At 46.2% G+C, this 25356-nt stretch overlaps 1 protein-coding gene across 4 annotated transcripts in view; it reads left to right on the top strand.

The window, feature by feature from the left end:
• HGF (hepatocyte growth factor) overlaps nucleotides 1-25356 on the top strand; it is a 475310-nt gene that overhangs the window by 162836 nt on the left and 287118 nt on the right. For all 4 annotated transcript variants that reach the window (XM_085652885.1, XM_085652884.1, XM_085652887.1 and 1 more), the window contains one exon: nucleotides 2881-3052. In XM_085652885.1, coding sequence (XP_085509011.1) covers nucleotides 2881-3052 — 172 coding nt within the window. The remainder of the gene's footprint in view (nucleotides 1-2880; nucleotides 3053-25356) is intronic.

Genomic DNA, 25356 nt, shown 5'->3' with positions numbered 1-25356 from the left:
TTGGTGGGACCACCGCAGTCCTGTTGAGCATAATATGAGTTTCATCTCTGCCACAGTTTTCATGGCAGTTCCTCCTTCATGAAAACTGAGGTGCTGAAGAAACAAAGGGGGAGGTCACACAGGCCACCTTGTGCCTCCGTGGTGCATGAAGGGGGCACAACATGTGCCCCCCTGTGTGAATGTACCACAGTTCCTGCACGGTGTGGATTTTACAGTCAATGCCATGCAGAAATTGTTTTTGGTGTTCCCATTGCAGTGCCCATTTACACAGGCATCGACGTGGGAACACCTACAGGTCTGTCAGCATGGCTGTCCCCTCCCACGCCGCCAAACTCGAAATCGGGCCTTCAGTGAAGGGGAACAATCATTTCAATTTTCTCTTCACCAAGCACAATTCAAATGGAGATTAGACCCTATATAGTTGTCATTATTTCCCCCACTTTTATGTCGACCCAAGATCCCAGGTCCAACACTTCTAGCAAACTGAAATTAACGAGAATTGGAGGAAACACATGTACGCACAGAAACATGGTTTTGGAATGACTGGAAAACTGATATGAGAGCTCAGACAGCCTTTGCCTGATTGAGAAACACTTTAAACTGTCCATTCCCAAGGTAGCTATTGGAAAAATATTTCAGCTACAAGAGACCCCACACATTTCGATTGGCAGTGGGGTACACATTGGTGGATGCCTGCCTTACTATTGCTGGTGGAAATAACCCAGGAGCAATTTTCAGATCCATTGATTTTGGGCTGAAAAGTAGCCATGATGTGACAGCACCCACATCAATTTGTAAATATTTTAGAAATCCTAAAAGCTTGAACTACACTATGTTCACTGCAATATGAACTTATGAAACATTGTGTTACTTCTTTTCACGCACCTAAAATGCAACGAAATATTCATCTGAATTACAAGACAGCAGATGCCTTTGATTTAGAGCAACGTTATGATGCTTGTTATGCTCTACTTTAGTCAGGAAACATGTAGTGAACCAGAGCAAAAGAAGAGGGTCTCAACATTGGAACAAGCAGGACTGTCCTGGTGCAGTGAAGCCAGTGGATCTAACAGCAGGGTAATTAAGACTGTATTGCTTATCCTGCTTACGCCCAATGTGAGAGATGTAAATGCAATGCCAGGAAGGTACCTTAACATATGAATAACTAGATAAATATCAACCCCAAACAAAGTGTATTAAAGGTTTATTCCATACTCTAGTAAACAGTGATTTATAAGATCTTATTAAAAAATGTTTGTTTCATTGTAACTTCACATATTACTGTGCTTTTCGTGAACAACACAAGAATCGTAGACAATACATATTTTTTATCTGGGTAGATGCAAAGACAACCCCCATCCTAGTATTAACAAGCAATGATGAGGCTTAATAAATAGGCAGAAAGTTTACAGAAGGGAGAAATGTAATTTTACTTCCATATTCTTTGAAAAGCGCAACAGCGTAAGGAGAGGCACCCCACTTGCGTACCAGTAATGTAACCCAAAGATGCTTGTTAAAATAAGTCCACGAGCCAGAAGTATTAGAAAGCGTAGGTTTATTCGAATAGACAATTCCTCAAACTGCCTAGCCTAAGCGTTCCTCAACCACTCCTGTAAACGTTCTCAGGCAGTACCATACGTGTGGGGAGAGGGTGGATCGTACCAAGAGGAGGAAAAGGAGGACAGGCAAAGGAGTGAGATAGAGAGCAAAGATGAGACAAAGAAGATTAAGAGAGAGTATAACAATGCCCTTTTAATAAGAGCTAATGTCAGAGCACCAAGAAATAGAGGTTTGCATTTGAAAAAAGAAAAAAAACAATGGTCCCAGAAGGACGATTTCAGACTGTGCTTTAGGACTGTCCTTAGCTTTTCCTGCTACTGTCTGCCATGACTCACATAATGTATGCCGAAAGCCAAATACGTATTGGGAGGACTGCCCTAATTAGGGTGCACTTCCCAATGCACTAACAGCAGGGCCCTGTAGTTGATGGGTCCACACCTTACATTGACCATTCCAGGGCGCTCCATCTGGTAGTTCCTCCACGCTAACTGGGTTGGGGAACTGTTGTTTTTGGTGGGCCTGGAGAACCACTGTATATGCTGTTTCGCCAATAACGCCATACAGTAATGCCCTGACCCCTACCTCGAAGTGTATGGGAGTCAAGGTTACACTCATTTAACCTTTGCAGTCTATAAATATATAATAGAGAGTTCATATTTGCAGAAGCACGTTGAGTCTGAGGCTAAAATACTGGGGGAGGAACCAATGTGCAGAACAGGGATAACTAGCACATGATTGAAGTGCAACCAGTGCGAATTATACAAACCGTGCTAAATTGGTTTCCTTGCCATAGTGTATGGCAAGCAACTGATGAACAACAGGGACAGGCCTCGAGCTCCTCCTACCAACACTGCAAATGCCATGTGATACCTTCACATTATGCTTGCTGCAGAATACAAAAATAGCCAAGATACTGTGGACAATGGAAAACGTTTCATAATCAAACTTAGGCTGACCTACTGCTCGTGTCTTGTCAATGTTACAATGTTACTAAAATGATAAGAAAGGAAACTCCGGTGCATGAGTCAGACTAACATGTGTTGACATCTTCTCTGGGGTGACTCATGCGTCTTTGCAGTTAGTAGGTCACGGTGTCTTTGCCTGTTTCTCTTTCCAACCGAATGGTGAAAAGATGTTGTAGTTGGAAAGTAATTCAGAAATACATGTATGTTTGCAATTTAAAAAAACTCGCAGTCACCCAGCTTTTCTTAGAATGCGTTGTTGTTTAAAATAAAAATAAAAGTTTATGCCGGGCACGTGAAAGGCTCAATATATCCTGTTTTTCTGAAATACCTTTTTTTGCTATATTTTTTCCAACAGAGAGCAAGAAAAAAAGGAGGAATACTCTCCATGACTACAAAAAGACATCAGAAAGTACATTAATACGACTAAACAAGGAACTGGAAATAAAAACGAAACGTTTAAATGGCACAGAACACTGCGCCAAAAGATGCAGCAGGAATAAGGGTCTGCCATTCTCTCAGCTTTGCAGGTAAGTCCAGTTTTTCCGAATACTGAAGCTCCCTTTGGATATTATCTCTCTACACTTTTTGAGAAACATTCTTTAGGGAATGTACGCTGGAAACAGCCTTATTTTGTTATGGTCAATATACAGAATCATGCATTAGTGACTAAAGATGCATTCTGTGCATCAAACATCAAATGTGTTCTAATTTCGTTTTGTAAAACCAACCACAGCATTCATCTCCAGCATGATGCATATTAATCTCTGTTGCATTAGTCCTTAATAAATGTAATTTATATTATTCATTCCTGCTCTATGTGGTGTTGGAGTCGAGATGTTCGAGTTCATTATAGCCAGCTACTCCTGGTTTGTAGTATGTTCCATTGCATACGGGTTACTGTTCCCGAACTTAAGAAAGCAACAGAAACAAACACTGTTGTGAATGCTTTAAGCATGTCATGGATGTATTTTCAGACCAATTATGGTAATGGGGCGGCATTGACACATTCTCACAGAGCAACTTTACATGTCTATTTGCCCCCTACCTCTTGCCCCTGGCCCCAATCATTTCACCTCTCACGTTTGCCAGCAAATTGAGGCTGAGCCGTCATCAGATTCAATTATTTTGGAGAAAAGCCGCTATAAAGTCACAACATGCCTTTGCTGCTGTCTCACATTTCATGACCCAGGGGTTCAAACAGAAAAGGGAAATGTATCTGTTACAAGTCTCGTAGCTTGCATCTCAAAAATCATGTGTGTTAAAAGTGATTGCGCAGGTGCCGTCGTCTCAGTGGGCCAATTCACAAAAGTAATCTGAGACAAAATCCTAACTTGACGACTTTCGGTATTCACAAAAGGCATGTAGGAGTAGTAAAGTTAGGATTCCTTTTGTACAAAATGTGGTTGGCCACACCACATAGAGGTGAACAGAAAAGGCGTGCAAAAGTTCTTAAATCACTACTTTTGCATGTCAAAGATGACTGATAATTGAAACTAACTATGGGTCTGGTTTAGAGTTTAGTGTGTGGGTCCTCTGTCTCAACAGCGACACATTTCTCATCACTTAATAAAAGTCCATTAGGATATTACAAGTGCTTTAGGATATAATGCAATTTTAATGCGGCAAATGGGGTATCTGGTACGTTGTGAGAGAGTACCCATCCGCCAAACTCGAAATCACTCCCTTTGACTTTGCTAATTGACAAAAGCACTAAATAAGGTGTTCATTTACCTGGCCTGTACTCTGCTCTGTACCATCATACGGAATGCAGGAAATTTACTCGAAAATGTCTTCAATCTGTAAGTTGCATAATAGAAGCACACTTTTGTATGAAAACATGTTATTTCCTTTAATCTTTTAGTGTAAAAAATATATATATATATGATGTGGAATACTGCAAACTGCATTTGTGCATCTGCTAGATGAGACACAGAAAAGTTAGCAATCCTGTGTGAATAAAATGCATATATTTTTGGCCTACAAAGCATTTTGTTTACATAAAACATGAAAACGTGGTAAATTACCCGAAAATGTATTTAGCCATCAGATGAGGATGTCATTTAGCTTACAACACATTTTCTGCACATATACTGTTGTGTATTGTACTCAATATATTTTATATAGTGAATTTTTTAATGGGTTATCAATTTTAACGATAATATTTCTGCACAATATCCTCCCAAGCTAATGAAGTTCATCAAATGCCACTTAGAAACTTTGAAAAGGATAATTGTAGTAAATGTCCTGATACCACTTCAGACAAAATCTCTGTAAAAATGATCCATCAAAATGAACTTTCCATGTCTCAGGACTATTTACTTCAAGATTATGGGGCCGCTATAGTTTTTACAAAGCAGAAGTTCTGTCATAAATAGACAGGGCTTCCAACCCTCCAAACCACTGATTCCCCTGCCTCATTTAGACTTTGGCGAAACGCTAGATTTCAGATGGCGAAGACTCAGCTGGCTCCACTATTTAATCCTATGACCCTTGAGTCAGACAATCAACAAGTCTATATGTCCAAAGTTCCTTTCAATTTATGGTGGGTCTGAGAAAGGAAAATTAATCAATGGCCTCTGTGTGTAGGAAGAAAACTCCCTGCATGATAGGGCAATTCATATTTTGATTTCCATGAATAAAAGCCTGCTTAGGGGATTTTTACTGGACAACAAAAATTGTTGACTCGTCCTCATAACATTGTGCCCTGCTGACATTATTACGCTTGAGTTTCAGTGGGAGCACTTTAATCAAAACGACCTCTGTCATGATGAGATTTTGAAATATGAAGGGTGGTTCAATAGGGGCTGTCAGGCCAACAGTCAAGGTCTTAATGGCCGCCTCTATTAGAAAAAGTTGATCTTTTCCTACAATATGTGAGCTGCTCAATTATAATTCCACGATGTGTACTGTAACATACATAAACATTACAGAATTCATTTGTATTGCAGTTCTGCTCATTTTAGCATTTAGTAGTACTGGTATTGTTTTTTTTAATGTGTGGCATTTTGTGATAAATATTTTAAATTTCCTGCTACATTTCAAACTATGCTCAAATTCCTGCTTCCTCTTGTTTGCTCACTCAGTTTTATAACCTTCTCCAGCCCTTCTCAGTTTCTTCTCTCAATCTCCTTTTACTCCTTCTCTTTCATATTATATTCCTGTCTGTCCTGCCCTTTGCTCACATTTCTCTATTTATACTTTGTAAACCTTTTTTCCAACACATTTCTTCTGTGTATTTAATTCATAAAAGTGTGCTGGCTGGCTGAGTCATTGGTGTTTTGACCAGGTGATGGTTTAATAATCAATGAACATTAGGGCCAATTCCTCTAGTAGAGACCAGCGCCTGCAAATTCCCAGACTCAACACATTTTGTACATAATGTTTTCAAATATTGAATGCTGGAGGACCTTAGCATGGATTGCACTATGAGTTGTTACTTTGCTGTCTTTGCAAAGGCAGTATAGTATCTTGTGAGCATATTATAATGCACTGTTAAAATTATGTGCGCTACAATCAAGTATTCCCAAATTATGAGTGTAATGATTTTAACTTTGAACACCCTTTGAGTGATAGGTGGTGGTGCACCGATGCCCTATTCAACCCGATCGGCGCTGGAAAACATGGCGACCAGCAGGCTGTTACACCCACTGGGGGGCGCTTAGCTGTCTTGCCTGCTGTGTGGCGGCTGCCGCCCCCATGGCCTACACCTTCCTATTCACTGAAGCTCCTAGGTGAATCCCTGATGTCACTCTGCCCACTGCCCTAGGATCTCCTGCGCCCTCACACTCTAGGCACCATCTGCCCCCCCTTTGAGTATCCAGGCGTCAAGTGTGCCCGCCCTGCTGAGGTAGCTCAACCATGGGTAAGGTGGACACCAAGCAACCCAAGATAGCCTTTGAACAGCGCAGGCAGACCAGACAGGAGGGGCGGATGCCGGAGACGGGAGAACTCGCCACTCAGACTGAGCCTGGTGCAACACAGGACTACGATCTAAAGGTGATAATGTTAGACGTCAAGGCCAGTGTCAGTGGCATCGCAAGCCAGCTTGATAAATTGTACACCAGCCTTGATACTGTGAAAGCCAGGGTAGACTCGCATGATGCGCAGATCGCACAATTACAGTAAAGAGTCTCAGACGTTAAGGACACCATGACCGGAGGCAGGCAAAAGCTGCTCCAAATGGACAGAGTACTGGAGTTAATAAAGAACAAAAATGAAGATTTGTAGGCGCGCTCCTGTAGGAGCTACCTCCGCATTACGGGTGTGCCCGAGTCTTCCAACATCACGAAAATGGAGGACTTCGTTAAACAACTACTGCGTGATCTCTTTGGTGAGATACTTTCACCGGTCTTCATCATGGAGAGGGCACACCGTTCTCTGAGACCGAGGCCACCCCTGGGTGCGCCTGCCCACACGATTATCGCCAAACTACTGAATTACCGCGATCGTGATGCTGTTCTGCGTGCCGCCCGAGAGAGAGAGGTGAGGTGCGACACCAAGGGAACGCCTTTTATCCAGACTTCACGCTGGCAGTACAGGCTGCCCGGCGGGAATTTCTCCCGGCAAAGAGATTGCTCCAGAATCACGATGCCTCCTACTCTCTGCTCTACCCGGCCAAACTGAGAATCAAGGCTGGGTCACAAACATAACTCTTCAACCACCCGAAAGCCGCCCTGGCCTTTGCAAAAAAGCTGAACAAGCAACAGCGTCTAACGCCATACAACTGCCAGCAAGATGACGAGGTGGTGCAAGTGACACCGACTAATGAGGAATTGTTCTGCTCTGTTTTTGCTATACGCTTTGCAAGATTTAGTCGCCTACCTTGTCTGTTGCCAAATTGTATTGTCTCTTGACTGTCTTGCCTATGACCCCCCCAACCATTGCTTTCTAAAATGCTAAGCTGCCTCGCAGCCCTGATTCATGGCTTTGTCAATGTACCATATTGGACCACCCATAGATAAACTTGGAATTCATCATGCACAGTTTCTTTTAAGTTCTGTTGTTGTGGTCCCTGGGACTTGATTTTCAACCCAGTTTTTGTCCTGCAGCTGCATCTCCGTGGACGCGGGGGTGCCTGTATGCCTCTTAATGTTTTGGTATGAGCTGTCTAACCACTACTGTGGCTTGGCCACCCTATCCAAGTGACGGGGGTGTATGCCAGGTGGAACCATGCCCACTTGGGATAATTCCCTCTTTGATTTATTTTGCTCCTTCTCCAAGTTGGGGTTTCCTGGGTAGGGAGGGTTTAGATGCTCAACCTATTCGGGGGATGGGTTGGGAGGTAAGCTACCTATGGGATTGCTGCCTTCTAATAGAGGCTTGTTATTCTTATTGTTTGGTTTTGTTTCAGGCCTGTTGTTGCGATATGCAATTCGTATTATGCCGTACACCGCGATACCTACTTTTGTCATTCCTCCAACACACCCGACGCTATCTGTCATCCAACACCACTATGCCATCAAATGACGGACACCACATTCTGGACCTGGAACATTAGGGGTCTAAATGACCATCTTAAGGCACGCCTCATGCATGCTCACCTCCCAAGGCACCAGGTGGATATCTGTTTCCTCCAGGAAACTCACCTTCTTCCTACCACTGCATCTAGGTTGCAGTCGAGGCACTGGGGCGAGACCCACTCATCCTTTTATTCTAACTATTCCCGTGGCAATTCCTTCCTCTTTCAGAGAGGACTTCCCTGGCGCACCATCCAGTCCTTCTTTGACCCTGAGGGCAGGTATGTCATCCTTTCAGGTACCCTTTTTAACCAGCCTTTAACTCTAGCTGCAATTTTCAGCCCAAATTCCGACAATCCTGATTTTTTCACACATGTATGGCAGCTCATCTCCTCTCTGGGACCCTGCTCTCTGCTTTGGGGAGGTGATTTCAACATAGCATCCTCAAAGACGCTTGACTGCTCTGGAGGGCGCGTTCATCATCCTCAGGCCAACTCACTCTTACGCTCTATTATATCTGACAATTCCTTACTAGATGCATGGTGACATGCATATCCCGATAGGGCACAAGGGCACATGGGCACATGTGTAACTGGCAAGCAGGGCTGTTGGTCTCGCCTGGACCTCTGGATCACCACATCACATGGCCTGCACCCTCTCTGACCGCGCCCCTGTACGGTTGCCCTTGCAACTCCCGCTCACTATGCACCGTATGTTTGCCTGGCGACTGCCCCCCAAAGCTCTCCTTGACACGGTTTTCTGCAAGGAGATCCGTGCTGCTATTACTGACTGTTTTGAACATAATGTAGGCTTGGTGGAATCTCCTTCAACTGTCTGGGAAGGCTTTAAGGTTGTGATTAGGGGGGAGTGCATCTCCAAACATTCTGGGGTGTTGAGATCTATCCGGGGTACCCTGGAGCGCCAGGAGAATGAGATTAAGACTTTGCATCTCCTACAGTCCCAGGATCCCAACCCTGACACTCTAGCACAGATAAGAGGGAAGATCACTGACTTTCATGAGGAGGCAGATAGGGAGATCGCCTTCTTGGGCAGGGAGGTGTGGGCCCGTCGCTATGGCGAGGGCGACCACCCTAGCAAAACCCTCGCTAACCTTCTCTGGCAACCGCACGCCTCCTCATACATCACCGCCTTGCAGGATGGGACTACTGATAGAACGACCTCCCCTACAGAGATTGTCGCCAAATTCTTCACCTTTTATTCACCGTTATTTTCTGCTGGCGAGGCACCCCCTGTGAGGGCCTTGATCAATACTTCAAGACCATCGAACTCCTCTGGCTGAGCAACAGCCATCGGGAATACCTGGATGAACCATTCACCCAGGAGGAGATTTCCGCGGTAATTGCGGGGCTCCCAGGTGATAAAACTCCCGGTTCAGATGGCTTCCCTCCAGCCTTCTACAAACTATTCGCCCCCTCTTGGTCCCACATTTAGCTGCCATGTATAATGGCTCCCTTGAACGAGGGATCTTCCCCCATCTCTCCGTGAAGCCCTGCTCACCCTTCTTTTGAAGCCCAACATATCCCCAGAGAATGTATGACATTACAATGCATACATTTACAACGCATGCCTTTACGATGCAGTTTTTACATCGCAACATCCTTTACAATGCACTCTTTTACATCGCATGCCATTACATTGCATTTTTAGAAACCATTACAACGCATTCCAGTACATCCCATTAGACCATTAAAACTCATACCATTACAACACATACCATTGCATCACATATAAGGTAAGTGTTGGATAGTGTAGGGGTTATAATTACTATTCTAACTCCAGTGAGTGCAACAGTAGGGTATGTGTTGGATATTGTAGGGGTAAACATTACTATTCTAACTCCAGTGAGTGCAACAGTAGGGTAAATGTCAAATAGTGAAAGGGTATTATGCGTTGTAATGGTATGCATTGTAATGACTTGCGATGTAATGCTGGCGTTGTAGTGACATGCGTTGCAATGACATGCGTTGTAGTGACATGCGATGTAATGGCTGCGTTGTAATGATATGCGATGTAAAGGATGTTGCGATGTAATGACTGCGTTGTAAAGGTAGTGCGATGTAATGACTGCGTTGTAAAGGTTGTTTCCCATTCCCTGAGTATTGTGATTCATATCGCCCCCTGTCCCTCACCAACACCGATAACAAAATCAATGCTAAATTGCTGACTACACGTCTCCTCCCACTCATGCACCTAATTGCATGCTCAGATCAGTCCGGTTTCATTCCCGGGTCGACACTTCCCACAACCTTCCGGCCATCTTTGCTGTCCTCCACCAAATTAATCCCTCCCTCCCAGCCGTAGCTGTGCTATTAGACGCCACTAAGGCCTTTGACACGCTCAAGTGTCCTTTCTTTTTTATCTCCGCCCACGTCTGGGCTTCAGCCTGGATTTCATGCGCAAAATATAGCTCCTATACACTCTCCCCACAGCTCGCATCAGAATGAATGGACAGGTCACTGAGCCCATTCCCATCTCGAGAGGTACCAGGCAGGGTTGCCCCCCCGCCCCTATCCTCTTTGCCATTGCCATGGAACCCCTTGCGGCCCGGCTTCATCAACATCACACTCAAAGGGGCATTGGCTTTGCGGCCCGGGCTCTTGTAATCTCCATGTATGCTGATGATGTCATGATCTATCTCCGCAACCCCCAGGACAACCTTCCCCCATGACAAGGGAGGTGGTGCGATTCTGGTGCCTGTCCGGAGTCCAAGTAAATTGGAGCAAGTCGGTCCTCTTCCCCCTTACAGATGCCACAAAACCCCAGACTACCCCTTCATTTGGGCATCCGACCCTACCAAGTATCTTGGTATTTGGCTGAGCAGGGACGTGGATGAACTTTGGAGGTCCAATTTCGACCGTGCGATGGACTGGCTGGAGACTAAGATCCGTGTGTGGCAAAAACTCCCTCTATCGTTGGCAGGGCACATCGCCATTGCAAAAATGGTGGTGCTACCAAAGTTCAACAACCTAGAATTTCATACAACATTCTCACACTCCCTTTGAACCGTGGTGGAATGGGTGCCCGCGCTATGCGCCCAGGCCAGCTTCCTCCACTTTTGGTTGCACCCCACGCCTTTCCAACCTCATGTAGTGGTCGAGGCCGACCTTGCTGCCCCATGGCTGATCCAGACCGTGCTTTTCATTCCACCTAAACCCCCGCGCGGCAAGATCAACACAGTTGAGTGCCTACGCTGGGCCTGGGATGGGCTTTGAAAATGTGCTGTTGTCAGCACACTCTATGCACCCTCCGTGACCCTAGCCAGCAATCCAGGATTTCCCCCGTTACAGGCTGCAGGCATGGCGTGCCGCGCTGCCCTCCTTGGACTCAACACCATAGTAGACATTTACCCAGACAACAAATTCTTCGCCCTACCTGATAACTCCAGCCCAATGGATAGGTTACTGTACTATTAGATTAGAGCAACCTGTAAGGAGGCAAACCTCACGTTTCCACAGGCGCATGCAGCCCTCAAAATGGTCCACGTCTTCAGTTCCTCGCGTAAGTTGGTCACCAGACTCTATGCTCTCACGCTAGCCGCCTCACCTACTGGCACTGAACGTGCCCGCACTGCATGGAGTGTGGATTTGGGCAGGGACCATCCCCAGGAAGTATGGTTATACTGCTGCAATCAGACTAAACGCTTAGCTCCCAATTATCGCTTGCGGCACATACATTTTATATACCTGCACAGACTTTACCTCTCTCCTGTGACACTACAGAAGATGGGGCTATTCACAAGCGATAGCTGCTTATGGTGCTCCGCTCCTGATGCAGACTTTACCCGGCTCTTAACGACATCACACTTGAACGCGTCACTCCCGATCCCCTGGTATGCCTCTTAGGTCATGTAAAAAACATATTGGATGCGAGTCGCAAATCTACCGCCATATTTCTGGTTCATGCAAAACATAGGGTGTCAATTCACTGGGGGTCAAAAACTGGCTGGATGACTCTGCCCACTGTAAGACATTGCTGGGTGAATTTTGGGATTTAATGCCGGTGTCCAGCAGACCTCCTGACATTTGGGCGCCTCTCATTTCTTACCTGCAGCGCCTAGTCACCCCAGACAGCCTGCCATCAGGTTCCCCCCCTGCAGGCGCTCGGAATGCTAGAGGTAGCGGTACTGACAACTCCCCATCGTCACACCTGTCTTCACGTGCACCTAACAGTCCATCCTAACTCTGCCCGTGTGGATTAGGTCAGGCATTGTGTCTTTCAGGTCCAACATCCTTTTCATTTCTGCTATAGAATGTAAAGTGTTAATATAATTGTGACTGTATCCACACTGCAATGACAACTTGTATTGTGTCGTGACATTTATCTTTTTCAATAAAGGTTTTTGAAAAATAAAATATATATATTGGCTTTAAAATATTCTAATTTTAAGAAATAGTTTAAACAAACAAGAATGACTAAAAAACAAAAAAAATAATGATACCGAAAAAACAATGGCGAAGCAAAATATTAGCTCAATATCACTAGCGCCCAAGTGTGCTTCTTTTTAGAGTATGCAAAAATGATTCGACACAATGCTGTCAATCAGATTACCCTTCGTTTGCTGCAGTGAGTGAAAGCAAAATGTGAATGACAGTTGAACAAGAGTTCTCATCAAAATCCTTTTTAGGTATATGCACATTTATATACTTTAATTTATGATCACTTGTATGACATGATGTTGGCAAGACAGCTAAAGATGTCTCTTTGCCAGACCTAAGAGTAGGTTGTCTAATATCAATGTAAATTATGGATTATAGATTATATTCAACAACAGTCCTCTGGAATTATATTTGTTAATCATTTATAAATCTATTATGGTTGATGAATGCAGTGAACATTTTAATTGTAATACAAAACATATCCAGGTACCCTTTAGTATTTGTATTCCAAAGGGTAGATTCCCCTTTTTAGAACTTGAGCATGTGTAGAAAAGAAGGCATTCCCCTTCCTCTAGGAAGCCACAGTCGTTGCATACATTATTCTCAGGGATCCAATATTACCCCTCTTTCCTTCACAAGTCTTATCATCATTGCTATGATAGGTGTTCTTGTAAACACTGATTATTTTAAAAGAATGTCAGTTGTCAGAATGTCAGAAAGTCCAAATGAGAGAATAAACGTGTGCCCAAAATAGTTTACTTTTATTTTTGCTGTTACAGTTTGGATTAATAATGCTGGTATTTCTGCTGTTTTGTTAGGTGGCAATTATGCTAACCACCTATATAATAATAACAGTAGAATAAGCACCAGTATTCGTAGAGAATAAAAACAATTTTAAGACTACATGTACTATACATACTATAGCAAAAGGGACTCAATTTGTAATCATTACAGGGTTTATTGCAGTTAAATGTTTTAGCAGCTAAAGAAATGTAGTACAAATATTTTGATACAGATTACAATTACTCCTATCTGGAAATGAAAGAAGGTATGACTTGCCCCATTGTTCGTAAACAGTGTCACATAGGCATTACAGTCACTTACTCTAATTTACTACATTCAGCAAAGATGTGCAAACAATATGCCGTTTAACACATTGTGGATTTTGTGATTTTACATTTGTCTGTTCATGTTTTAAGGATGCGTTTCTCTGTCATACAAAGCACACATGATGTTGGGCTGTGAAGAGGAAGTGCGGACTAGGGCCCAGATTTACTAAGGACTTGTGTCGCCATTGCATCATGCAAGATGATGCAAGTAGTTAAGTCAAAGCCAGGCATAATAAATCTGGAGTAACACAGGGCAGTGCAAGCCACTGCCATTCTTTACGCAGGGTAGACGTTCCAAGGGTGGAGCATGGCTGTTCACATTCACTCACCCATTGTTTTTGGTGCATTCCCACATTTACTAACACTAATTGGGAATGCGCCAAAATGCTAAGCCTTCCCAGGTGAAGCATAATGAAGAGACATATGCTTACTTCTCCTTGTTATTTCCTCTTTCTACATGTGCTAAATTCTGCAGCACACATAGAAGGAGGAAAATGCCTCAGAGGATTGCTTTTGTGCAGGAAGGTGCACCATCCTGCAAACAAAAACAATCCTGACTGTAAAGCAGGCACTCTTGAACCATGGAGCAAGGTTGCCTGCATTGGGACTAGACTGCATTCACAGCCCCAGCTCAGAGGGAGCCCAGGAATGTGCCATATCTTAGTAGATATGGGATATTCCTACCCTCCTCAATTGATACTCGTTATCTCGCTGCATTGTGTCAAATCCTTGACAGTTTGCCTCTGGGTTTTTGATGATGATCCTGTGGTACTTGATTAATTAGCAGCATGAAGAAGCATAAAGGCCTAGATTAACATAATGCCTTACTGCTGGAAATGATATACATTGATTACACAGGGCAGAGATGGAAGTGAGTGATTCAACAAATCACCTCTCCCATTCTCTGCCACTCCTCAGTACTACTCATGCTGCTGGAAAAAGATTGGGGTGATGTGTGACTGATATAGACATTATAGACATTTGACGTGGAAGCAGACGTGATCATTTGCACCATATTGGAGCAATGTGAAAAATGACATTATAACGATATCTGTAGGCCGAGGGATAAGTCTCGTTGCTGTGCTTACAAGATCTGTAACCTTAGGATGATACCCTTACTTTAACAAATCTTTTTGGTTCTTTCACTCTGAGCAGTTCTCCGGCATGATAGGCAGCCCTCACCAATCTGAGCAGCACCACCGGTGCATTGATCCTTCCTTGCATGTCTGGGCAGTGCCCAAATAGATTAGCACATTGTATAGAAATTTGGCATATGTGAACAACAGTCTGGAGTATTTAATCAGCGGCACGGCGAATGGTGGCAGCTCTCTGGTATACAAATAATTACATTTCATTTTCTGGTGCATAATGCCTAATGGACAATGAACTCCCGCATATGAAAGTTTATTTTTTGACACAGAGATTTGGGATAGGCTAAGTATTAATCTACACACCTATCATTGTATTTTCTGCTAGACCAGCAAATCGTACAGTTTTTAAGCTTTATTATCTTTGGTTCACTCCGTAGCACTATTCATGCTGCATATTGGACATCATATACTTTGTTTGACCTTGGGATATTAAAGCAACCCTTTAATATAAATTTGAAAAAATAATGGTATTTTCATTTCTAGCAAGATTTGGATGGGATAGACCTAGACCCGGGTGAAATTTCCATTACTCGGATGTCATTTCGCATAAGCATTAAGCTTGTATTGCTCAATTCTTGGAATAGCCCTATTAGACGATGTTGTATTTACAGTTCATGGAGAACAATAGCGTGAACTCACAATAATAACTAAAATTGCTAGAACATGAGCAGCTATTATTTGTCTCTTAGCTGCTATTTTTAGCGCCAAATGCATCTCCAAATCCAAATTGGACACAAGGACATATTTTGTGCTAAAATATATAGCTCTAAATGTCGGCTTTCAATTCGTAAAATTATTCAAAATTTCCAGTCATTTTTCAAAAATGTTACAGTCCGATAGTTAGAACCTGGCATAGGAGCAATGACGGGTATTTTAACTTTTGGAAAAATATTTGTTTGGTGTGATTTATTGCATCAGAGGCAGGCGTCTCATGTAAATAAAAAACATTTTAGGGATACAATTTACAGGTGTTTCCCACTACTCTAGAAAAGTATTGCCTCTACACCTGGTCTTAATGAAGCCATTCTCGGAATCCTTGACCTAACCGATATATACCGACAATTGGTCACAGAAGAGAGGAGAGTAGTTGTTGTTCTTGGATCCCCAGTGATCCTCAAGATAGAAGTAAAGGAAGGAGCAAATCCAATTTCACATGTTAAAGGCCCCAGTAACACCACAAACAAAGCCCCTGACTTTTGAGGAATTCAGAATCTTATGTATCTTACTTAGAGATCACAGCTGACCCACTGAAGAACTCTTTACCACCATTGAAACTCTCTCACGTTGGTTCCTCTGAAAGTACCAGACCATAGGTAGACATCTGCCATCAGTTTTTACCACCATCTACAAAACGTTCTTGGGACTAATGAGCCTTACACCTATGGCGCTTTTTACCTCTTCACCACTGACAGAAGAAAAGGACATCAGACCTTCAGCTGTTTTACGCCCTCACTCCAGCAGCTTGCACTTCATTAAGCTTTCTTTGTAAGCTTTCCATCAATGGAGCCAAAGGTAGCATCACCAATGGAAAGCTAACAGTTAACCAGTCCCTCAGTAGGATAGTTTGACAGGTAGGATACCCTGCTGCCAACTCTAAATCAATCCCTAAATACATTACTACCACCTTATCTTTTTACTTTAAACAGACATGGAAAGTGTATACATTAGGAGTCATACCTTAGTCATTGATTAAATTAAATTGTTGAGTAAGCAAGGAAATGAAAGTGATCAGAGCGCCACGTGGGTGCCAGCCAGTGGTAAGTAATGGGTGAGTTCTAAGCCGCTTTTACGTTTTTTTTTTATCCAAGAGATTTCGCAAGCACAGCACTGTGCATGTGAATTCTAAAGATGTTAGATGCCAGTTTGAACTGACCAGTCATATGCATCAACATGAGACTTTTTTTTTTTTTTTTTTTTTTTTTTTTGGAAAACCTTTATTTAAAAATCAGGACACAGCTATTCAGCCGACAACCCGGAGGTTCGGCAGCATCGATAATTAGAAACAGTGATGCGTCCCCAGTACAGTACAAAGAGAAGTGCAAAGGTTCAATTTTAAGTGAACACAAAAACTCACAACAAACCCCAGCAAGGCAAGAACACTATAAGCCCATGGTGAGAGCCCCCAGGGGAGGCCGGACCCCACTCATCTACCAGTTACAAGATAATGTAAGGAGGAAGAAGGGGGACAGCAGAGGCCCAAATAGTTCATAAACCAGACTGTGCTGGAAAGAAGGTCAGGGGGAAAGCTGTTCCTCGGGAGGTTCCAGATCAGGGGCAAGACATATTCCCCCCCTGTATTGATTCCATCGCCCCCAGATGGCGTGCCACTTCCGGGGGCGGCCTCTAGAGCAATAGACCGTCTTCTCCCTAAACATGCTCCAGTCCATGTTTTCTTTCCACGCAGTCAGTGTGGGGGGCCCCGAGGAGCCCCACAATCGCGCGATATCCCTCTTAGCGACCATGTTACCCAGAGTCACCCATTGGGTCCGCGCCTCATCGAGGTCAGTGGGCCCCCAGACATTCAGGAGACAACACCGCGCCTCCGGCTGCACAGCAATGCCCGTCACCTCCCCCATAACTGCATGGACTCTCCTCCAGAATTCCACAATGACACCACACTCCCAAATGATGTGCAGGAAAGTACCCACCATACCACACCCCCTCCTGCACAGGCCGTCCTCCGAGAACCCCATGTGGACCAGCCTTGGCCCCGTCACATACACTCGGTGCAGTATTTTAAGCTGCACCAGCCTCAGACGCGACGGGATCGCAACCTCCTTAGGAGAAGAAACAGCTGACTGCCAGTCCTCATCATCCAACTCGAGGCCATCCCTAGTCCACTGGTCCCTCAGCCCCAGAAGCATGTCCGCCCGGACGTTTATCAGTTTCTTATATATGAGCGAGATCGTGCTCTCGGGCATATGGCCATCAAGGACCCGGTCCTCCAAAGGAGAGGACTCAGGCACCTTCTCACCCTCCACGAGGACTGATCGGAGGGCGTGGCGCATCTGAATATACCTGAAATACTCGGAGGGCCCCAGCTCATACTCAGTCTGCAACTCCTCAAAGGACTTCACCTTCCCCTTATGCAGCACATCACCCACCCTGGAGATGCCAATCAGGTCCCACTTATCAAAGCCTTTTGAATGCCAAAGCCTTCCCAATCTCTCCGATTCAAACAACGGGGTAGCGAGGGTGAGCCTATCCTTCCAGCCCAGCGAGTCAGTTGCCATCTTCCACACCCGCACTGCCACACCGGTGGGCCCCGTAAGGGACGAGTCTAGGGACCGCGAGTACAACGCCCTGTAGTAGTTACCACCACGCAGCAACCACCTGTCCATGGCATACCCAGGGCTGAGGGCAGGGCCATAAAACCCATGATTGATCGCGCTCAGCTGTGTGGCCCAATAGTACCGTCGGATGTCTGGGAGCGCAATGCCCCCGTCGTACCATGGAAGTGTCAACTTTGCAATAGCAATTCGCGGCCGCTCATCCCACAGCAACGTCCTTTGGAGGCCTTCGACCTCCCGAAAGTATTTGGCCGGCACCCAATCCAAGGTATTCTGTAAGGCGTAGAGGAAGCGGGGAAGAGACATCATTTTGAACAGGGCCGCACGCCCAACGAGGGAGAGCGGCAGCCTCCGCCAACCTTCAACATCGCGCCTCAGGCGTGCCAGGGGGGGGAGCAGATTCTTCTCATAGCGCACAGCAGAGTCCATGGAGATAAAGATCCCCAAATACACGAAACCCCGCTGGGCGACCTGTATCGAGCATGTTCTAGGGATCGGTGGAACCTCGCCACTAAGAACATACAAGTACGATTTGCTCCAATTGATGACGAGACCCGAGTTCCTACCAAAAGATGTGAGTACGTCACAGACCACTATAAGTGACTTCTTAGGCGAGGCAAGATACAACAGGATATCATCGGCATAGAGCGAAATACGGTCCTCGTGTTCAGGCGACCACCGAAGGCCCCGTATATCCGGGTGCCAACGTATCCACGCAGCCAGCGGCTCAAGGGCGAGGGCGAACAACAGAGGCGACAGGGGGCAACCCTGCCGAGTACCCCTCCCAAGCTGAAACGGAGTCGACGCCCGACCATTCACCACAACACTCGCTAGCGGCCCCTCGTACAGCAACCTCACCCAGTTCACAAAACTGCGTCCAAAGCCGAACTTGGCCAGCACGGCCCACAAGTATGCCCACTCCACCGTGTCAAAGGCCATCGTGGCATCAAGAGACGCCACAATAGCCGGTTCACGCAGCGTGCCCGCCCTGGCGATTACGCCATGAAGACGCCTAAGATTCAACGCTGTGTTTTGGTGCGGGATGAAGCCGGATTGATCCGGGTGGACCAATTCGCCAAGTACCCTAATCAAACGGGTCGCCAGGAGTTTAGCCAGAATTTTCGGCTCCGCGTTAAGAAGTGAAATAGGCCGATATGAGGCGCACTTATCGCGGGGTTTGCCCTCTTTGTGTATGACCACAATCGACGCCAGTCGCTGATCCAACGGGAGGGTCCCACCCCCCCTCGCCTCCAAAAACATGGCGCGCAGGTGAGGGGCGACCCTATCCGGGAACAGCTTGTACAGGTCGATCGGCAAGCCGTTCGGTCCCGAGGCCTTACCCGAGTTTAACGCGCGGATAGCCCCCGCCACCTCGTCGACCGTTATGTCACCATCTAGATCGTCCCGATCTATAGCAGAGAGGCAGGGCAACTCGATATCACGGAGGAGGTTACACGAGTCCTCGGGCGGCCTATCCGACGCAGAGGCATAAACCCTACAGAAATAATCCGAGAAACACTTTACAATCCCCTCAGGTTCCACAATCGCCTCTCCCCTCTCTCCCGTCAACTCTGGCACCACTCTATTGACCCGTTCTTTTTTGTCCAGCCACGCCAGGAGTTTCCCTGCCTTATCACCAACATCATACAATCGGCCCTGCTGTTCCCTACTGAGGGTCTTAGCGGCGTTCGTCACCAGGTCTTTATACTCAGTTTGCTTCAAACAAAGCTCATGCAGTGAGGACTCTGTAACCTCCTCCTCCATTGCTCCCTCCAGAGCCGCGATCTCCTCCTCCACCTGCAGAACCTCGCCATCTCTCCGCCTCTTGGCAGCCACTACTAGGGAGAGGGCTTCCCCCCGAAGCACGGTCTTAAAAGCTTCCCACAGCGACACTGCCGAGTCCACGGTTCCCTGGTTGTCCTTGAAAAAATTATCTACCTTCTTTACCAGGGCGCTGCGCATCTTAGGGTCTCGGAAATACCACGGGTTGATAGGGGCCACCCTTCCTCCTCCCTCCCGACCTAGATCCAGCCGGATCCACACTGGCGAGTGGTCAGATATACCGCGCGCCATGTGCCTCGCCTCGGATACCAACGAGGCATGCGCGGCCAGAGTGAGCAGGTAATCAATCCTGGAAAGGCTACCATGTGCCCCGGAGTGGAACGTGTATTGGCTCTGTGTGGGGTGCCGGAGCCTCCAGCAGTCTATCAGGCCAAGCGTGTCTAGGAAGTCTGGAAGCCATTTCTGAGCCCCCCCTGTGTCTCTGGGCGGGTATCTATCCAGCAGGCCGGAGCCAACAGCGTTGAAATCCCCTCCCACCACAAGCATTCCCCCCGGGAGATCCAGCAGGGCCCTACTCAGATCTGCAAACGTGGAGGCCTGCAGGGCCGGCGGGACATAAACCGAAACTAAAACCAAAGTCCGTCCTTCCCACCGCCCCGCCACCGCCACAAACCTCCCCCTATCATCAACAATGGTGGAGTCCACCTCAAATGGCAACGAAGCTCTAACTAGGATGTCCACACCCCTGGACCCAGATGAGAATCCCGAATGTGCAATGAATTTATACCCCTTCCTATTCAGGGCATAGCACGTATTACCAATAAGATGCGTCTCCTGCAGCAGGGCAACATCCGGCATTGATCGTTTCAAGAGTTGCAAAACAATCCCCCGCTTAATGCGATCCCCCAAACCATTAACATTCCAGCTTATAACACTTAAGCCCCTACCCCCCATCCTCAAATGGAAAAAGGCCCACCCCACACCCGAGGAGCCACCATGGAACAGCCCTGGAAATAATCATCATGCCTTGCAGAAATAAACCCCCCAACAACAAACCCAAAATCCCTAAAACTCCCCCCACCCTGCACCCCTGCTGCAGCTTACAAAGCCCCCCCAACTTGCAGTGTGCCTGTCGCCCTACAAAACCAAAAGTCTACAAAAAGTACCCTAAGGGAGGAAAAGAGCACCCCTCGTCCTCCCGCAACCCTCCACAGTTACTGCACTCTATGCAAGTCTTCAAGTATAGTCAAATCAAGTCAGACCGACTCCGAGATATCAGCCCTGTCCATCCCGGCCACTGTCTCCATCCTCGGCTATGTCGTCCCCCGTCCGTCGCCGGGGCAAAGCGTCCAGCCATTCGTCGGCCATAACAGGAGAGTCAAAAAAGAATGTCCGATCGTCGTGCACCACCCGCAGTCTGGCAGGGAAGAGCATGGCATACTTCAGGTCTCTCTCCCGGAGCTGCCGCTTCACCCCCAGGAAGCCCTGTCTCTGCCTCTGCACCTGCTGGGTGAAGTCCGGATAGAAATTCACCGACGCGTTCTGGAAGGGGACCGGGCCCGTCACCCTCGATGCTTGCAGGATAGCGTCCCGATCTCGAAAATGAAAGAGCCGGGCGACGATCGGTCTCGGCGGGGCACCCGCCTTGGGCCTCCCGCCCGGCACTCTATGGGCCCTTTCCACCGCAGAGAACTTCCCAAGGCCCTTAGGCTTCAGATGATTAAGGACCAAGTCCTCAACAAGCAGGTCAACCGAAGCCTCATCCGAGGACTCCGGGACCCCGATGACGTGCACATTGTTGCGCCTGGCCCGGCTCTCAAAGTCCTCCAGCCGGCGGGCGACGAGATCACTCTCGGTCCTCAGCTTACGAACCTCGGTCTGCAGTTCCGTAACATCATCAGTGAGGCCCGTGGTCTTGAGGTCCAAGTTCTTAACCCGTTCATTCGTTTTGCCCAAGTCCGCACGGATCAGGTTGACATCCACCAAGATGGCATCCACCTTATGCGCCAGGGCCTCAAACTGTCTCCCAATCGAAGTCTGCATCCCTTCGAGCGCGCCCATGACATCCTGTAGGGAGAGCTCCGGGGCCACAGGCGAGTCCTCCTTCTGGGCATCCGGCGCCTGGCTCGATCCACTCGGTGATCCCTTCTGCAGAGCATATCGGTCCATGCTGTTGACTTGGGTATAAGTTCCCCGCCTGGTAGACTTAGCCTTCAGCCGATCCCCTTCTGCTTTGCCCGTCATGGTTGACTCCAAGCAGGTCGGTTCAGTTAAGACAGGTCCCTCTCAAGGAAAGGAATAAGGAGTGATCAGTTCTGCCGTGGGCCGCCAGAATAGCCTGCAGAGCGTCCTTGGGGTAATAAAGTCACCCAGAGCTCTCCAGTGGCAGGGCTGACAAAGGGAGCGAAATCGAAAGTGAAAGAGCGGGGACCTCCGTCCGACAGTTCACACCTCGCCTGACCATTGTTGTTCAACTAGGAGACGGGCATCCAGCCAACTCTAGCCCCTGGCTTCCCCGGGAGATAGGCCGCAATCTTCCGCCAGGCGTAAGTCCGGTTCCCGGTGGGCGATCCGACCGCGGGTAGCATCAATCGCCTCCCTGACCAATCATCTACACGATGCCATGCATACCGACAGGATTAGAGACAGGATAGTCGACGGAGGGCGCGAGGGTCTCGGGAGCTCTGAGCTCACGTGGCCATCTTGGTCAAGCGCTAGGCTCCTCCCCCCAACATGAGACTTTTAAATCCCTTGTTGCCCACCTTGACAGCAGGACTGCACAAACACATTGTTCTCAATGGTCTTAACACCCACATAACTTAAATGTCAATTACATCTTTGTAACATTCCTTCTGACTCCACCTGTCAAGAACTAGGCATAAAACATTGAATTACTGAAATAAAATATATTGTCATCATCAACAGAATGTATGACTTCTTTTCCTCACAATATTTCTGTATTGACTCCTACCAGACCTTAACATTCTCAAATAGAATCCCTTATTTTAAATGATGCATTCACAATACATTACATCTTCCTTCACTGAAAGAAATAAGAGAAGAGAGAGAAGAAATGCAAAAATCATGAAATAACCAAATTATTTTACCAAAACAAAGACAAATTAAGTTTTTACATGCTAATATACCTCCTCGATTAGATGCTGTGGATGGCGCACAACTCTACTTGGACTTTGTATCGCCTCATCTTCTTCAGTTCTACCTTGTATTCTATTGTGATGTCGATTCTTAATTTTGAGTTCCACCATCCTCTGTTATTATTATTTGTAAGAGACTCTTTCATTATCTTGTTTGGATATTTTCTTGACATGGGAAACATTCCTGGTGCTAGATCTGGGATGAGAATCGGCGGAAATCATAGTTCCTATGAATTGTGTGACATTCAATGGTTCTTTATGAAATACAGCATCTGTTTTCCTTCTCTGGATCTGTTTTACATTAATCCAGTCACCCAGAGTAATATTTAACACTTTGGCATTTCTCCTGAGATACGCATTTTCTTTCATTCTTGATTTGAATGATAATCTTTACTTGAAATGTCATTGTGTTCTTTGCTAAAAGACGTTAGCAGTTGAGGAATTCTATTTTGCCGCATATGTCAAAACATCAACTCAGATGGTGCTTTTCCTGTTAAACTATATGGAGCCCCATGATAATCTTGAAGCAGTTGACACAATGCTTGAAGGGTTGTAATCTGAATCATTTGCGCTTGTTATATTGCTTTCTCTATATTGGCCACAAAACTCTCTATACAATTTGCTTGTGGCCACATAGTTGTGATCTTTTGTTAATTTATCCCTAAATACTGAAGAAATCTTTTGAATTCCTTCCCATTAAATGGAGACCTATAATATGACTTGAGTGTGGTGGGTATACTCCATTCTACAACAATTCATCCAAAATAGGAAGCACAGGCTTTGACGATGTAGATAAAATTTGCCGTGCAATTGGAAAACAAGAGTACTTATCTATTACAAAAAACTGCTATTGGCCAGACTCTACTGGGCCATACAAATCAATTCCTACTGTGTCCCAAATAGAACCAAGAAGTTTGGACATAATTAACTTTTCGGGAGGTGAAGGTTTTCCAGTGCACTGACACAGATTGACTGACACTCTCAACATGTGCATTTAATCCAGAAAACCAAACTTTGTCTCTCAAAAATGCTTTTGTTTTTACTATACCCATATGACTTTTATGAGCCATGTCTACTAATTTCTTTTGCAAAGATAGTGGAATCACCATTCCAGTACCTCTCAGCAATAATCCACGTGCTGATATTGACAATTCATTCTGGAATTGTTTAAATGCTAATATGTATAAGTGTTGAACCTTCTAAAGTTGCTTTTACAAGGCTTGGTTCTAATATCCTTTCAGGAGTTGAGTCTTTAATTATAAAGTGGATATATTCTTCAGCCATTTTAATCTTAACTTTTGTTGTTGGAAGTGGATGCTGAGAAATGGAATCAGCTGAATTGTGCTCTTTGCTGAGTCTGTGTACAATCTTCTAATCATACTTCATGAATCGAATACCCCGTCTTATTTAAGGTAGATGACCTAACATATTCCCAACACGGTGCCATGATTTTTATCATTTCATTGGTACATAGCCCCAACATTCCTTCAAGGCTGCTTGTTTCCGTGGATCAGCAATCCCACCCTGCTTGCTGAAAGTGATTCTTGCTGTGTCTCCCATGGCTGCAAGTTTGTTGCAGAACTGAGTACCCCTACTAATTTTCTCTCCCCTTCGGGTGACTTCATGCTGTACCCAGGGTTTCTTGCTGTGCATCAGCACTCTCATCACTCAAGGCTGGGGTACAGGGCCTTCTCTTTCCAGCACAATGGCACGTGCTTTGCATGACCTTTCCTCCTCCAGGCCTGGCCAGCAAGGTTTGCTTCCTCTCCCAAAAACAAGTGGCCCTTCAGAAACCTCTTCCACAGCTGCCTTCCCTGTCCCTGGGGTCAGGGCCACCCCTTTTGCACCCAGGGCTTCCTGCCTTGCAACTAACACATTACACATTATTCCTCAGCCAAGTACTATACCTCTGCCCCAGGCCGGTGTGCCTTATCTGTACCCAGTGGCATAGCTAGCCATACTACCAACCGGGGCGGCCCCTAAGGTTGCTGGCCAGGTAAAGGTAAGACCGGAGGTGGCTGATTTCTGACTATTTCTGGGGTGTGGGGTGTGGCGGATGTTGAATGGCTTGTTCTTGGTTACGGGGGGGGGGTGGTGGCTAACGGACGACTTGTTCTTGGTGCCAGAGGGACGGCGCGCCAAAAAACAGTGCCGCCTAGGGAGGACCACTCCCCCCCCAACTATGCCACTGTCTGTACCGCTGTAAGCCTACCTGCTCTGCTTCAGCTCTCATGGTCATTTATCCTGCTATGTTTCTCCTGGCCTGCCTACATTTCTTTTAACTTGCAACTCCCTATTGGCATTCCGTTTACTCTGCCGCTTGCAACAAGCAAACTCACATCGGTGTATAAAGTGAAAAAGGAAGAGACAGCAAGACAGTCTGAGAGAGTGAAAGATATGAGCGAGAGAGAGGTTGAAGACAGAGTGAACCGTTTAGAAAGAAAGTCAGAAAGGTGAGAGCATGAGAAAACCAAAGAGAAAGCAAGAGGAG

Source organism: Triturus cristatus, chromosome 4_1 (assembly GCF_964204655.1).
Source record: "Triturus cristatus chromosome 4_1, aTriCri1.1, whole genome shotgun sequence".
NCBI classification, from domain to species: Eukaryota; Metazoa; Chordata; class Amphibia; order Caudata; family Salamandridae; genus Triturus; species Triturus cristatus.
This window is presented reverse-complemented; position numbering and strand designations above follow the sequence as displayed.